This window comes from Puma concolor, chromosome D1 (genome assembly GCF_028749965.1).
Source record: "Puma concolor isolate L17-30 chromosome D1, mPumCon1.1.hap2, whole genome shotgun sequence".
Classification (NCBI taxonomy): Eukaryota; Metazoa; Chordata; class Mammalia; order Carnivora; family Felidae; genus Puma; species Puma concolor.
The window spans coordinates 95,751,583-95,768,008 of record NC_141676.1 but is presented as its reverse complement, the minus strand read 5'-3'; the positions used below and the strand labels follow the sequence as shown (position 1 = coordinate 95,768,008).

At 40.4% G+C, this 16,426-nt stretch overlaps 1 protein-coding gene across 1 annotated transcript; it reads right to left on the bottom strand.

The window, feature by feature from the left end:
• Window positions 1-14,804: 14,804 nt before the first annotated feature.
• Window positions 14,805-15,740, bottom strand: LOC112865910 (putative olfactory receptor 10D4). Its single transcript, XM_025928944.2, has one exon. It carries the CDS (start codon window positions 15,738-15,740, stop codon window positions 14,805-14,807), a length of 936 nt encoding a protein of 311 aa, XP_025784729.1.
• Window positions 15,741-16,426: the final 686 nt, after the last annotated feature.

Below are 16,426 nucleotides of genomic sequence, written 5' to 3'. Positions count from 1 at the left end.
ATAAATGAAAACATTCACAAAATTCTGAGTCTTGAGAGAATGTGTAATGCCATATTTCTCTGTGTTTGATTTTTTTAAAAATAAATTTACCCCGGTAAATGTTCCTTTAATAATGGGAACTTTTAGGACACCCACTTGTACTGGGGAAATTGTTCTATGTCCTCTGAAATGTAACCTTTGCTACCTAAAATGGTTTCCTACTTGGTTACTTTGGTTGACAATTGGTGGCATGAGTTATAGTGCTTAAACATAAATTTGTATTTTTTTGAAAGTATCACTATTTGAAAATTGTATTTTTGGGCAGAATTGTTTTCCTCTTTTTAGTTCAAAACCTCAGAAACTTCCTGGTGTAATCTGAAACTGGGAGAGAGAAGGAAGAGCCTGCCCACTCCAGATTGCAAGGGAACTTAACATACAAGGCTTGTCCTAGGTGATAGCAAGGCCAGTACATCTCCATGCCTGCTCCCTACATCTGAAATGTTTGTACAGAGGCCTTAACTGGGTTCAGTGACTGGTACCACCCATGTGATTATATAGGTATGGATGAAATGGCCTTATGAAGTAAGTGAAAGGATTAAACATGACAGTTTAGGGGCATCTGGGTGGCTCAGTTGGTTAAGTGTCCAACCCTTGATTTCGTCTTGGGTCACAACCACGTGGTTTGTGGCTTTGAGCCTTGCATCAGGCTCTGCACTGACAGTGTGGAGCCTGCTTGGGATTCTCTCTCTCTCTCTCTCTCTCTCTCTCTCTCTCCTCCTCTTTCTCTGTCCTTCCCCCCCCCCACTCTCTCTCTCAAAATAAATAAATAAATAAAACATGATGGTTATGATAGTGAACACTTAAGAAACAATATTTCCACCTGTAGGTGAAGTGCATTCTGAGGCTGTAACATGGATTTTTTTGGTTGCTACTTTAATTGAGACGGTTATCTATATTTATTGATGTGGAAAATGTTCAGGGAATAGGAAAATTAGAGTACAAAGTAATAACTACAATATTACGTCACGTGTAAATTTGTATCTATGTGGGCTTATATATGTGTGTTTGGTGGAAAGTTGTCCACCAAATTATTATCAGTGGTTCTTAACGGATAATGAGATTTTTAATGGATAAAAAATATTGGGGGGGGGTTTCTTTACTAATGCATCATTAGCATATTACTATTAAAAATTATGTAGTTTTTTTTTTTAAAAGCAAGTCCTCTTGAATGAATCTTCTAGTAATTGTCCTCACCTAATGTGACTGGAATCTCCTGAGCCCACTAGATAAAGCTAGATTAAAGGGAAGGAAGTTCAATGAACTCTAAATATATACTCAAAAGTGAAAAAATGATTAAAACCAAAAAAAAGACTTCCAGGGAAGGATGTAAAGTAGGAATCAAAGGATGGGGAACAATAATATAACTAATTCTAGACTTTCAGAAAAAGCCAGAAAATAACCTCTGAGAGAAAAATCCTAAAAATTATCAATTTTGTGTCTTCTGTTAAAAGAATTTTTGTGTGTGTGCTGCGTTCTGGGTGATTTTCAGAGTTAAATCTTCTGGGTCAGCAATTTATTCTCTTTTGTCTGCTATTCAGACATAGATCATATTGAATTTTTTAATTCAATAATATTATTTACATAAGATTTCTACTGGTTTCTTTTCATAACTTTTCTTGGCCTTATCTCAATTTCTTGTTCTTATGTCATTATAATACTATCACTTTATTTATTTACTTATCTATTTATTTATTTATTTTAACATTTATTTATTTTTGAGAGACAGAGAGAGATGGAGCGTGAGCTGGGGAGGGGCAGAGAGAGAGGGAGACACAGAATCCGAAGCAGCCTCCAGGCTCTGAGCTGTCAGCACAGAGCCGGACATGGGGCTCGAACCCACGAACTGGGAGATCATGACTGAGCCGAAGTCAGACGCTCAACCGACTAAGCCACCCAGGCGCCCCTATAATAAATAGTATCACTTTAATTGTCTCTTTTATACTTATATTTTAAATTATTTTAAATGTCCCATTTTAAAATGTCCTAACCTATAACTTATTCTGAGTTTTAAGTTTTTTTTTGTGTGTTTTTTCAGCGTACTGGTTTCCTTGAGTAGTTTATGTAAACTCTTATAAAACAGTTCGCGGCTGTGAGTCCCCACTGGGTGGTGATTATTTTGTGGGTGTGGCTCTGGCCTGGAGCTGGCTTGGGTTGTACAGCTCTGGTCTGAGCCTAATTTGGGCAGAGGAGCTCTTGCCCCCAGCCTCAGTTGGGTGTTATGGGTGTCCTGGCTGAACATTTTCAATTTCTCGTTCCTAGAGAATTCTTTTTACTTGTTTTCACCTGCAGGTTTTTTTTTTTTTTTAATTTTGTGGGGAGTGTAGCATGAGTGGGCAGAGGCAGAGAGAGAGAGAGAGAGAGAGAGAGGATCCAAAGCATGCTCTGTGTTGAGAGCAAAGAGCTTGATGTGGAATTCCAACTCATGAACAATGAGGTCATGACCTGAGCTGAAGTCAGATGCTTAACTGACTGAGCCACCCAGGTGCCCCTTCATCTGCAATTCTTTATTGTATTTTTCTATAATTTTTTTGTGTTTAGAGAAAGAGATCAAAGTTTCAGTATATGCTAACTCTTTCTTCTGGAGTTAGATGCCCAAGATTTAATTTTCTTTTTTTTTTTTACATTATAACTTCATAAGTTTTTGATACTTCTGCTTTTTCAACACCCTGCAATGACCCTGGAATTAAAAGTAAGTAGTGCCCATGACTCACTGGAACATAACTACACTGGGGGAATTTGTGTCTTTTCACATTCTCTGCCTAATGGAAATAAAACCCAGATGGGAAAAAGTGAAGAGTGAAAGTTGGGAATAAAAGTGGACAGCAGGTTGATTCTATAGGGCTTTTAACTGATTTAAAGGAGATGTATAGTGAGTAATATCAGTATAAATAAGTGGGTACAAGACAGTACTAATGAGCTGGAGGCCAGCATGGGCCTCCGAGGGTGTGTGCTGGAAAACGTCACAACTGTGCTCCATCACACCACTGTGAGATAATCTGGTGTGTGTCCCCAAGAGATAAGAGGAAATGGACCTGCATGTCAAATCAGCCTGCACCATTTGACATGATTATCTCACTTCCCATCAGATTGTCATTTATCTCTGAGGACTTTTGTCACTTATGATTAGGTAAATATTCACTTCTGACCATCTCTCTGGTTATCTTGTTCCTATATAGACTTTGCTACGATAGTTAAGAGTTCTTTGGTGAATTGCTACTGTCGACACAATAGCTGTCCTTGATGGCATCTGGTCTTTTACTCTTCCTTCAGTGGAAGCGACCTTGTTTCCGCTGAGGAACTCCACTGAGTCTTTTGACTGGGGGGCTAAGAAGAGAAAAAAGGGAGGGGAAAGGGCACAGAAAGTGTAATCTTGAAGTTCTTTCACTGTGTTGTAGCTCTGAGTTCTTTAGCCCACAGCTCAGCCTGTGCATCAACTTCCCCTCTCTCTTGTTGGAGCATCAGGACGTACTAGCAAGGGGAGACTCTTCCTAGTATCTCATCTCAGTCGTCCCCCTGGAAGTTGTTCCCCCAGGACTATGTGTCCTTTCTGCAGCTTCTGAGCTCTGTGATGGCGTCTGATCATTTCAGCACCTGCCACTCTTGGACAGAGTCCCTAGAGAGACTGTTTCTCTTCCAACTTGGGTATCCACGGAGGAGAGAATGTGAATGAGCTGCCACCCGTAGAGCTTCAAGGACTTTATAATCTGATAAACTAACAGGACCGAGCGCATCTGGCTTTCGACACTGATGCAGGAGAGGAAGCATAGCATTCCTAGCGAGAATTCACAAAATACCCCAGGCACGGCTTCCGGGCCCCACCACTGCGTGGGCTGCGCGTGTATGTAAGAAGTGAAGCAACATGTATGAGCATTCCTTACTTAGCATCTCTTGTTAGTCACGTGGACCCCTGCTCTCAGTTTTCCTGCAGCTGGATCACATGAATTATATTCTGCAATGGAGAATCTCAATAGCCAGCTTCTGGTAGCTGTGAGACGCACTGCAAAGAAGCAGGCAGCTTTAGAAACGTGCCTCATGTATGATCAGTCAATGTTGTTCTTTTCGTGAGTGTGACCCATTTTCACCTCTGGGTCTGGAGGCGAGTTGGAGAGTCCAGCCGGGAAGCACCCTCCTTCCAGTGGGGCAGGCCACACTTCTTGTTTCTTCTCCTTATTCTTTATGGTATTCCTCCCCCGCCCCCCAGAGTTGGGAAGCTATGCCAGACATTTAAAAGATTTACAGCATAGAAACCTACACTTCAAGATTAGTGTTTTCATAGGACAAGGGACATTCACCGAAGAAGGTAAACCCTTTGCAGAGGGGTCACCTCCTTTTGGATGCTCCCACTTTGCAATCTTGCTTCAGTCCCTTCAGATCCCCATCCTTCTGAAAATTTTTCTGCTCTGTCATCTAACTAGTAACCAAATGTCTACAAGCCTAATTCTTACCTAACCGCCATCACCCCACCTCCAGCATTACTGTCTCGCACCTGTTTCAAATATTTCTCTTTGCTTATCTTGATGTCTATAAATGAACTGTTGAATTCAAGCCTGACAAACCTCCCGTGTGAAAACATTAATTTTCGGGCTCAATGTATTCTATTGTGATGAGAGAGAAGGAATATATATTTTTAAACTGTGACAACTTGCAAGATTGTCTCTTTCAGAATGATCTTAACATTTTGCTTTATTAAGCGGAACACCAGAAATTTTTTCCCTACATTTCCCATTTCAGTTCTGCCTCCCTGTTTTCATAAAAATCAGCAACAGGCTTAAGAATGAGTCATACAATTTTCAATTGCCTCATACTGCTTGCTTGGAAAGTACATGATTAAATTCTCAGGCATCAGTGGCTAAATTATTTCAGTAATAGAGTTAGTGTGTGTGAAAATATAATTTACTTTCAACAATCAAGAGTCCTTGAATTTTGCTCTTTTTAATAGATAAAGAACTGGATAGGAGATAGTATAATTCTCACCCACCTGAACATATCGAGATACTACCCTTTTGTGCCAATTGAGGTAAGCTATTTTCTAGATAAGTGTGGCTTTATATAGAAAAAAGAATCATCTATTTTTGTTTCGTATATAGGAATTGGAAAATATTTAATTTTTAGTGATGTCTTCTAAAAAAAGTTTAAAAACCAATGTTCTGAAATAAGGGAGATACGCAATTTAGTGAATGGTTTGCAGTGACATTGTCTCCTTTCCTGCTTTCTCCACAGAAATGAGAAAAGAATAGAAAATTGTTTAGTTTAGGGACATCAAATAATGGATAGCAATTGAATATGTGAGATTCTCATAATGAGCTGCATTACTTTTAAAGCACAAGTTCCAGTAACTATCCACACTGCAAAATAGGATTTAGGAAGGATTTAAAAGAATAGGATTTAGAAAGACATAGCACTAGTTAAACCACAGGTCCTTGAAAGTGGCTAAGAAAAGAATAAAGATTCCTCTAGAAGTTCTTTTTTTCCATTTGCAACTATGTGGATAGATCTAGAGGGCATTATGCTACGCGAAATTAATCAGAAAGACAAATATCATATGACTTCACTCATATGAGAAATTTAAGATACAAAACAGATGAACCTAAGGTAAGGGAAGCAAAAATAATATAAAAACAGGGAGGGGGACAAAACATAAAGACTCTTTCTTAAATATAGGGAACAAACAGAGGGTTGCTGTAGTGGTTGTGTGTGTGTGGGGGTATGGGCTAAATGGGTAAGGGGCATTAAGGAATCTACTCCTGAAATCATTGTTCTTTTTTTTATGAATAAAGTTTGTCTTTTAACTGTTTTATTCGGAACTTGTTTCACACTTTTGTTTCTCAGGCTAGAGATCAGGGAGCTCAACAGGATGGTCACACAAATTCAGTGGCCAAATCACGGAATAAAGGAGGGCTCTGGTTCTGGGCTTTTGTCCACGGCCACAAAGAATTGCGGTTTGGTGGGCGATGTGGGCTGAGAAAGCTTCTCTGCTGAGATAATTTTTGGTATTACAATTCCACTGCAAATATAAGAATAATGGAAACAGGAGAGAGAGAGAGGGGAAAAAAGACCAACATTAGGAAAGCCTACCTTCTAGGCTTGTTTGCACGGGTCCCAGGTTAACTTTCGGAATGTTCCGGCAATGGTAGCCCACCTGTTTGGCACTGGATTAGGTTAACTGCAGGGTGAAGAGTGAGGAGATTTACACGTAACCAGCCTTCCACCCAGGTCCCTGTGACAGGTAGTGTATACAGCTCGTGCCGCATGGTGATAATACATTGTAGTTGATGGCACTGCATCACTGGGGACAGGAAAGTCTCTGTACCCAAGAAGAGAAAGATTAGGCCACAGAACCTCTGAAACGGATGACCTGTCTCTGCTCGAAAGGCAAGCCAATCGTTTGAAAACAGATTCATGTCGGGGTGCCTGGGTGGCTCAGTCAGTTGAGTGTCCAACTTCGGTTCAGGTCAGGATCTCGCAGTTCGTGAGTTCAAGCCCCGGGCCAGGCTCTGTGCCGACAGCTCGGAGCCTGGAGCCTGCTTGGGATCTGTGTCTCCCTCTCTCTATCCCTTCCCCGCTCATGTTCTGTCTCTCAAAAATGAATAAACGTTAAAAAAAAAAAAAGAAAACAAACTTATGTCAAACACTAGAGACATTTTTCAAGGCCAAGGAAAGAGGGCGGTGTGAAGTCAAAAGGAGCGAACAATAACTCAGAATATAACATTTTCCGAGGGGATACATAATTAAAATGATAGAGGCAGAATAATAAAATACACTTGCCAGCCCTTAATGATGTCCACTGGGATAAACTCAAACTTCACTGTGAGAGTTTGCATTTTATTTATTTATTTATTTATTTATTCACTCATTTATTCATTTATTTATATATTTTAATGTATAATATTAATTATATATTTAATTATATATTAATATATATAAATATATATTAATATATAATATAATTCATTCATTTATTCATTTATTTATATATTTTAATATATATATTCTAAGTTCATTTTCTTTTGAGAGAGAGAGAGTGAGCAGAGGAGGGGCAGAGAGAGAGAGAGAGAGGGAATCCCAAACAGGCTCCCTGCTGTTAGCATGGAGCTCCATATGGGGCTCAAACCCACGAACCCATGAAATCAAGACCTGAGCTGAAACCAAGAATGGGACACTGAACTGACTAAGCCACCCAGGTACCCAGTGAGTTTGCATTTTAGAGAAGAGTCAACAGAAGAATATCAATGAAAAAAGTTTTGCTTAATATAAATATATTACATAATATAACATAATATAATATAATACAATACAATATAATATAGTATAATATAATTAATATAATATAATATAGTATAATATAATATAATTTCAGGAAATCTTTAGTAGCACTTTTCTAAAAGGGAAGCTCTGAATAGTCTTGGATTCATTTTTCCATCCATTTTCATCTTATAAATCTTCATAAAACCGACAAATAGCATTCTTCCCCATTCTCCCTCCTTTTGCCGCCCCAGGTCAGCCCAGTCTATTAGCTCCTGCCTCCACTCCAGCACTGATCTCATCTCTGTGCTTATCTGGTTTCATTAAAACTATGGACCCTTCTCTAAGAATAATTAAAACATCTTCACATAAGGACAAGATGCTTTTCTTAAATCCTACCTCTAAAGTCATCTCATTTATTACATGGGAGTATCAAAGCTGATGGAAGAGACAAGAACACTGTCTCCAATAAAACGTGGGGTGGTGGGAAGTGTCACTTTTAAGATCCACAAAGCAGAAGGTCTCTCACAGAACATCTGATCCAGATTTTGATAGATATCCCGGTTTCTACTTATTTTGATGGGAAAGAAACCAATCTCTCCTAATCTATGAAAATTTAAATATACTTGGTTTTGATCTTCCTTTGAGATGTTTTTCTTAGTCTTACTATGAAAAGATTGATTAAGTAGTTCTTTAATATAGACTTTGGTAATAATAAAACACTTAATTCTGGGGTGAAAACCGATAACAAATTGCTTGTAAAACCAGTTTTAATTAAAGATGACCGCGGCTGTCAGAGCCATTTAGTTTGTGCGTGGCATAATATGACACGGATGGATCATTTTTCGTATTCTTTCTTGTTTGTCTGAGGCTAATTTTAAGTTGCTTTGGATCTTTGGAAGCACACACATTAATTCCTTGAATATCATAGTTAATCAATAAATGTTTGTTAATTGACTCTGGTTTATAAGTGTATTTATTAATGGCATATTTCATTGCTGAACATTTACTGAGTATCCATATGTGAAAGCATTGTGCTAGGTGCCTCAGATTTACAGCTGCATCAAGGAACCTTACAACTTAGGTGAGAAGGAGAAGGAAGGCGAAAAACTAATTAAAAATTACTGTGTTAGTTCTACGAGCCAAGATTATGATAGGTGCTTAGAATGTTATCTAATCTTGCCAATGTCCACATGAGGGGGTCGTCATTATTCACAGCCGAACAGGAAGAAACTAAAGCCCAGAAAATGTAATAAGCCTAGTGTCCCACAGGAAGTGTGGGAATTCAACCCAAGCCTGTATTTCTCACTATCGCTAAAGCATGCTGCTGAAGGAAGCCTGTCAGTGAAAGTGCATACAATGTACACGAACAGAGGAGGAATCTGCTTCTCCAAGTTGGCATCATGGAAGAGATAACCATCTGAGAGAAGTCTAGGTTGAAGAGGTTAGTGGTGGTTCATCAAACATTCCTGGACCCACAGTATGATGTGTTCGAGAAAACCACAACTCCGTTCCACACATGGTCATGCAAATAGAAAATTCTGTGGGAGAGTCAGGCTGGGATGGGCCTCACATGATGTGCTATAAAGTCTATACTTCACACGGCAGGCTCTGGAGCGCTGTCTGTGAATAATGTGATCTGATAGAGTTCTAAAAGGGGAATATGGATCAGCATGGACAGGAGGCTGGACTCAGGTTAGCGTGGTGTTCAGGACTCCATGTGGGAGGTCATCAGGGTGCGATGGGGGTGTGAAAAGAGGTGGTGGTAATTAGGAAGGAGAGAGGATGATAACTAGGGGGAAAATAGTTAAGAAATTGAGTAGTGGAACTTTGTGGGCGATTCCTAGTGAGAGTATGAAAAAGTAAAGGTGTGCTCTCTGTGACTTGGGGATTTGGGTATATGTGGTAAGGTCATCACTCAAAAGATGGGAGGGAGGCAGGGGAGCTGCTAATTTCTCTTGTGTACTATCTAATCACTTAAAGAGGTTCTGATGATCAGGGCACCTGGGTGGCTCAGTCGGTGAAGCATCCAACTTAAGTGCAGGTCATGATCTCATGGTTTGTGAGTTCAAGCCCCACATCAGGATTTCTGCTGAGCCTGCTTCAGAGTCTCTGTCCCCCTCTCTCTCTGCCCCTCCCCTGCTCACACTTTGTCTCTCTCTCTTTCTCAAAAGAAACAAGCTTAAGAAAAATTATATTAAAAAAAGACTCTATGACTGATAAAGAATTACTTTCTTTGTCTTGCGCTCAGTATAAAGCTTAGCTTGGCAGGCGCTTGGAAAGCATGATGCTTCTTTATACATATGAGCCTGAGGTTAGAATTTTAGACAGTTGTTGAACCATATTTCATAAATTCATGAATTCATCTCTAAGCAGCTTGGGCTGTATGAAGTATTGCAACAACCTGAGGAGAGAATGATCTAATAATATATATGAGGGAGCCTAATCAAGCATCTGTCTACTTCCTCATGTCTCAGTGCTACAATTGATGAGTAAATCTAAGGATACGTTTGAGGGTCAAAACAAAATGTTGGTCTTATTAATAATAAAGCTAGATTGTGAATGCAAGAGAATAGTCTGTCTTTCTCCCTCTAAAACCTTAGTAAAAATGGCATCTTGGTTTGCCCTCCCTCTTCTGCTGGGGGCAGGCAGGACACCTACGTTGCCCGGCAACCTATAGGGATCTGCCTGGATCCTCCTGCGGACTCTCCTGCTGGCCTCTTCAGAACAGAACATAAATTTATTTAACATCAAGGACACGCTACACCGTCGGCCAACAATGCATTCTCTAATTTATCTCTCGTCATAAATTATGTCTAGCCACGTTTTTCAATATAGCTCAGCAGAAGAAGCTGTAAAGGGAGAACTGATAACAGTGTTCACGCTGTGCCAAATAATATAATGCCAACAAAATTAACCTGCATACGAGTATCGGTTCTGAATATGAATCTTCTTATTAAAATTTCAGAAAGAAATTAAAATATAAATATGAAACACCCTTTTGTTGTGTGTTAAAATGCAAAGAATTAAGCGTGCAAAATTCTTCCCTCCACAGTTTCATATCCATCTTATTTGAAGGTTTGGGGTCGGGGTTCCTCCTCCTGTGGCTTATTTCCGGGCTCTGTTCTGATGGAATGGGGTGAGGCTCCTTTAATACTTCCCAATTTGAATCGGCCTACCCTGAGGCTCTCAATTAATTTCTGTTTTCCCACATGGAAATCTGTCATTTTCACAAGACCAGCCCAGCATTTGAAATATTAAAAACAAAAGCACATTCCTAGCCATATAGTGATATGCCAAGCAAAATAATATTCCCAGGACGTAGTACATGATATAACTTCAACCCAGTTGCTACTCAAAACAAAAGCTAGGGGCGCCTGGGTGGCGCAGTCGGTTAAGCGTCCGACTTCAGCCAGGTCACGATCTCGCGGTCCGTGAGTTCGAGCCCCGCGTCGGGCTCTGGGCTGATGGCTCGGAGCCTGGAGCCTGTTTCCGATTCTGTGTCTCCCTCTCTCTCTGCCCCTCCCCCGTTCATGCTCTGTCTCTCTCTGTCCCAAAAATAAATAAACGTTGAAAAAAAAAAATTAAAAAAAAAAAAAAACAAAAGCTAGTGGTTCCAGGGAGTAGGAGGGTAGACAGAGAAATACGAGCAAAGGGAGTAAATCTTCATGTTAGCTCTGTCCGAATGCCAGTCAGCCTGTGGGGGTTGCCCGGAGCCCACACACTGTGAATGTGGACTTAATATTCAATTGTGAGAAATATCTTACTGGAAGGTTTATTATAATATTAGGTTGCCATATCCTGGGGGAGGATTCACCGATAGATCCTTCTATTTTTTTAATAGAAAAAAGTACTTATTTTTGAGAGAGAGAGTGCAAGTGGGGAGGGGCAGAGAGAGGGGGACACAGAATCTGAAGCAGGCTCCAGGCTCTGAGCTGTCAGCCCAGAGGCCGATGCGGGGCTCAAGCCCATGAACTGTGGGATTGCGACCAGAGCCCAACTCAGATGCTTAACCAACTGAGCCACCCAGGCACCCCTGTAGTATAATTTGTTTCATGTTCCAAAGCTTTTCTACACTTTGTGTTAGGAGAAATAAAATTTCAGATTCAATAGAGATGTCCTCTTGCAACAAAATGATAGATTATTTTTATTTAGTATTTTTATTGTGGTGACGACTTCCTGTCTGGAAATGAACCAAGGTTCTGAAGCATCAAGGTCACCTATAGATTTCTCGGTTAGCATTTATAAATTTGTGACACAGAAAGAAGCTGACCTGCAAATCAGAAGGGCTGGATTCTACTTTTGGTCCTGCCAATGAAACTTCTGAAACCAGGCCCTTAGCCTATAAACCTGGCCCTTCAAGGTGAACAAATTGGAAGAGAGAAGAGATTCAGGACTGGCTGGAATTAAATGTTAATACACATTATGGGAAAACTCAGCCATTATAAATAAACAAGTGTTTATTATCTTTTAGTATTGTCACGTGTTTCTTCCCAGTAAAAGTGATAAAGTGCTTAAAACAATGTGTATGTGTGTGTGTGTGTCTGTGTGTCTGTGTGTCTCTGTGTGTGAGTTTAAAGAGCATAAGAGTGGATTGGGGCTCCTGAGTGGCTCAGTCGGTTAAGTGTCCAAGTTGGGCTCAAGTCATGATCTCATGGTTCATGAGTTCGAGCCCTGCATGGGGCTCTGTGCTGACAGCTCAGAGCCTGGAGCCTGCTTCGGATTTTGTGTCTCCCTCTCTCTCTGACCCTTTCCTGCTCGCCCTCTCTCTCTCTCTCAAGAATAAATAAACATTTAAAAAATAAAATAAAATAAGAGCATAAGGGTGGAAATTGTAAAACATCTGCCTATTTGAGCCCTTGCCTGCCACAGGGGGCTTTCACGCAAGAAAGTGAGGGTGTTTACATTTGGGAAGATGGGAAGCAGTGAGTATGAATTCTTGAAGCCTGGAGAAAGAAAGAGGCGGATGGGTATGAAGAAGGCTGACGACATCATGGGCAGGGCTTAAAGACTTGGGGGTAGCTCTCGTGTTTCCCAGTTAACAGAATATTTAAGATGATAGCAACCTTGCTATAATAGAAGTTATTAAGTTTGGAGATGTTTATATTAAAGAGATAAGGGAAAGTCGAGCCGTTGTTTACATTTTATCCTTTAACATTTGACATGCTTATTATTTCAGATCAATTGTTGCTCATCTGGAAATGCCTTCAGTGTAACAAAGCTTGCTTGAAACTGGATTAGTGTCCTTTGGATTTTTAGCCAGAGTGACTACTTCATTGCTTGTAAGGTATAGTTACAACCTCACATTAGAGGTTTCTATACAGCAAACCACAAAGCATTGATGATTAGCATCTGTCACTGGAGCCCGTTTAATATTTTCTAATAGCTCATTCCACACCCAGTGTGATGGTTATAGTTTCTTTTTTTTTTTTTTAATTTTTTTTTCAACGTTTTTTATTTATTTTTGGGACAGAGAGAGACAGAGCATGAACGGGGGAGGGGCAGAGAGAGAGGGAGACACAGAATCGGAAACAGGCTCCAGGCTCTGAGCCATCAGCCCAGAGCCCCACGCGGGGCTCGAACTCACGGAGTGCGAGATCGTGACCTGGCTGAAGTCGGACGCTTAACCGACTGCGCCACCCAGGTGCCCCATATCTGGGGAACTTATTTTCAATTTCCTGCTGATAGACAGGAACTGTAGGTAAGAAAAGGAAGAAAAGAATCATTGCATTATGAAAAATACTGTTTTACTCCTAAAATACTGCTTGCTTTCTTTTTCTTCTTCCATCCCTTTCCTCCCTCTGTCCCTTCCCTCCTCCCTCCCTCCCTCCCTCCCTTACCTCCCTTCCTCTCTCCCTCCTTCCCTCCCTGCTTCTTTCTTTCTTTCTTTCTTTCTTTCTTTCTTTCTTTCTTTCTTTCTTTCTCTTTCTTTCTTCCTCTCTTTCTCTCTTTCTGTTTCAGTGCATTATTTATTCTCTGCTTCCTTCCAAAAAGGATTTAAGGTGACTTACAAGAAAAGCCATAAACAATTGGTATGTAAAATACACAAAGAAAAAACAAAATCAAGAAAAGAATACGTTAGTTACAAAATTGAACACTGTTTCTATAAATAAAATTTACCTGTTTTTTCCTTAACATGATAAAACATAGAGATTAAAGGTGTCAAAACAAGTTATACTGATCTTATTATGAGAAAAGAAGAAATATGTTCTTTTCAACAGAGAGGAAAATTTATTACTGCCACCTGAATCTGAGTGAAAATTCTAACATGGGCTTTCTATAAGAGACAAAGATAAATCAGTATTCCTTGTTTTGGAGAAAACACGAAGTAACATATTTAAACTTGATTGGGTTGCTTGTTTTATACTATCTTTTACAAAACTAAAGCTGATTCTTTCAGGAGCTAATAAATGATTCAAGTTCATAGTCTTGCAGACAGCTAATAATGCAAGAAGAATGGCCAGATCCTGAAGGAATGTGTACACTAGAAAAGCCTTATAACTACACTTGACTACACATGAGAAAGATATTACTTTAAGCGTTACCCAATTTAGTGTGAGTTTTGGCGTTGATTGGCAGAAAATTGGAGGCTATACTCTACAAAAAGAAAGGGTATTGAGTTCTGATATTCTACATTAATCTGGACTATCTGGACTTTCTTGAATTTTTTCCATTCTCCCTTCTCTCTAGATTTTTATGAACACAATTAAAAATTTTTTTAATGTTTATTTTTGAGAGAGAGAGAGAGAGAAAGAGAGAGCGTGAGTGGGGGAGGGGCAGGGAGGGAGGGGGACACAGAATCAGAAGCAGGCTCCCAGGCTCCGAGCTGTCAGTACAGAGCCTGACGCGGGGCTCGAACCCACAAACCGTGAGATCATGACCTGAGCCGAAGTCCGAAGCTCAACTGACCGAGCCACCCAGGCGCCCCTAGATTTTTATGAACATGATTTTAATTGATACTATGAGAAAGAAACTTTCGGAGATTTAAACAACTAAGAAATGCTTTAGGAAGGATGGTGGTTGGGAGAGAATTCATGCAGCATAAGAATCAGTTCAATGTCGGGGCGCCTGGGTGGCGCAGTCGGTTAAGCGTCCGACTTCAGCCAGGTCACGATCTCGCAGTCCGTGAGTTCAAGCCCCGCGTCGGGCTCTGGGCTGATGGCTCAGAGCCTGGAGCCTGTTTCTGATTCTGTGTCTCCCTCTCTCTCTGCCCCTCCCCCGTTCATGCTCTGTCTCTCTCTGTCCCAAAAATAAATAAAAACGTTGAAAAAAAAAATTTAAAAAAATAAAAAATAAAAAAAAAAAGAATCAGTTCAATGTCTACTAAGTGGCTCTATTGATTATCTTTCATTATAAAACAGAGGAAACATGAAAACAGACATACAATATATTTAAAAATCTAGTGAGGTTAAGTGGTAGGTCAATTCAGAGTACATTTAATTTCAATATCTTGGAAGCGAAAAATGAGAATTTGTTCTAAGAAATGGAGAATCAAACTTTGCCCAGCAAAGCTTTAGATTTTCTCATTTATTCTTCACAGAGAAGCCTCTCTTGTGAAATATATTCCAAAGGGCTGATTTTACATCCTTATTCCTCAGGCTGTAGATTAGTGGGTTCAGCGTGGGGGTAACAAGATTGTTCACTATCTGAATTATTGTGCCAAGCAAGGCGCTGGGATTGGGCTGTAGGTAGATGATGATTACCGGTCCATAAGCACAAAGAATTGCAGTGAGGTGGGCACTGCAGGTGGAGAAGGCTCTTTGCCTGCCCTCTGCTGAGCGAATTTTTGATACAGAGATCCCAATGCGAGTGTAGGAAACAAGGATGAGAAAAAAGCAAACGAGAGACAAAAGACCAACATTTGTAAAACCAACCCTCTGGGCTAGAGCTATATCACCACAGGCCAGAGGTAAGACGGCAGGTATATCGCAGAAGTAGTAGCTCACCTGGTTAGAGTCACAGTAGGGCAACTGGAAGGTGAGGGAGGTTAGAATAATGGCGTGAACACAGCCACCCGTCCAGGTCCCTGTGGCCAAGATGGAGCAGACCCTGCGGTTCATGATGACCATGTATCTCAAAGGATAACATATGGCAACAAAGCGGTCATAGGCCATCACTGTGTACAGGAAACACTCAGTGCAGCCCAGGAAGTGGTAGAAGAAGACTTGGGACACACAGCCCTGAAAAGAGATACCCCGACTCTGCCCTGAAAGGTATAACAGCATCTTGGGAACAGTGGTTGAAGAGAAGCCCAGGTCAAACATGGAGAGATTTCCCAAGAAAAAATACATAGGAGTGTGAAGCCGAGAGGAGGAGATGATAGCTGTGAGGATGAGCACATTTCCCAAGAGAGTACCCAAATATAATGACAAGAACAGGAAAAAAAGGACAGTCTCTAGGCCCTCTGTCTCCGGGATTCCAAGCAGGATGAATTCAGTTACCGTTGTGTGATTTCTCATTTTTATGGAAGAATCAACTCTTGGGTGTCTGTGGAAAGAAATCTGTGGTTAAATTTAATATGTATATAAATGAGCTGTGTTTAAGTCAGTGAACTGGAAAAGGAGCCCAATGAGCTAGAAGAGTAGTGCTAGAATTGTCTTCATCTGCTCGCTTCTCTCCAAACTGGGCATCTCTCTGCAGTGCAGTTTCTATTTAAAGGTGCCCCTTATTACAATATCACCAAGAAGCCTTACATGACCGGTCTCCTATCTTCCATTCTTTATGCACACTACTAAATTGCATTGATACCGGTGCTACTTTGCAATTCTAAAAGGACAAATATGAAGGCTCAATGTCTTTATGACAAACAAGGTCCAATTCAAGGTTCTTACATTTATCTAAGACAATCTGGTTACATTAACTCTCCCCAAAATCATTTATAAGCCATACATACAAAAGATACAGAGTCTTTCTTACATGGTCTCCCTAGGTATAAGGTCAACAATGGGACACTCTCCAAAAGAAGGGTCTGAGATAGCTCTTAATGAACAAAAGATTATATTTAACAGGGTTCACATCCTCTGGATTTTGGAGCAATCGAGTAACTGGTAGCCTCCATTTCAGTCTCCAAGGTCTATCTCATCTAACCATACCCAAGCTAAGCAATAGCCTCGTTTCATGGCAGTAGAAGACACAGGGGTAGTAG

Excerpts from the sequence above, each read along its gene's own strand:
- LOC112865910 (XM_025928944.2), bottom strand. The coding sequence starts at position 15,740 with ATGAGAAATCACACAACGGTAACTGAATTCATCCTGCTTGGAATCCCG.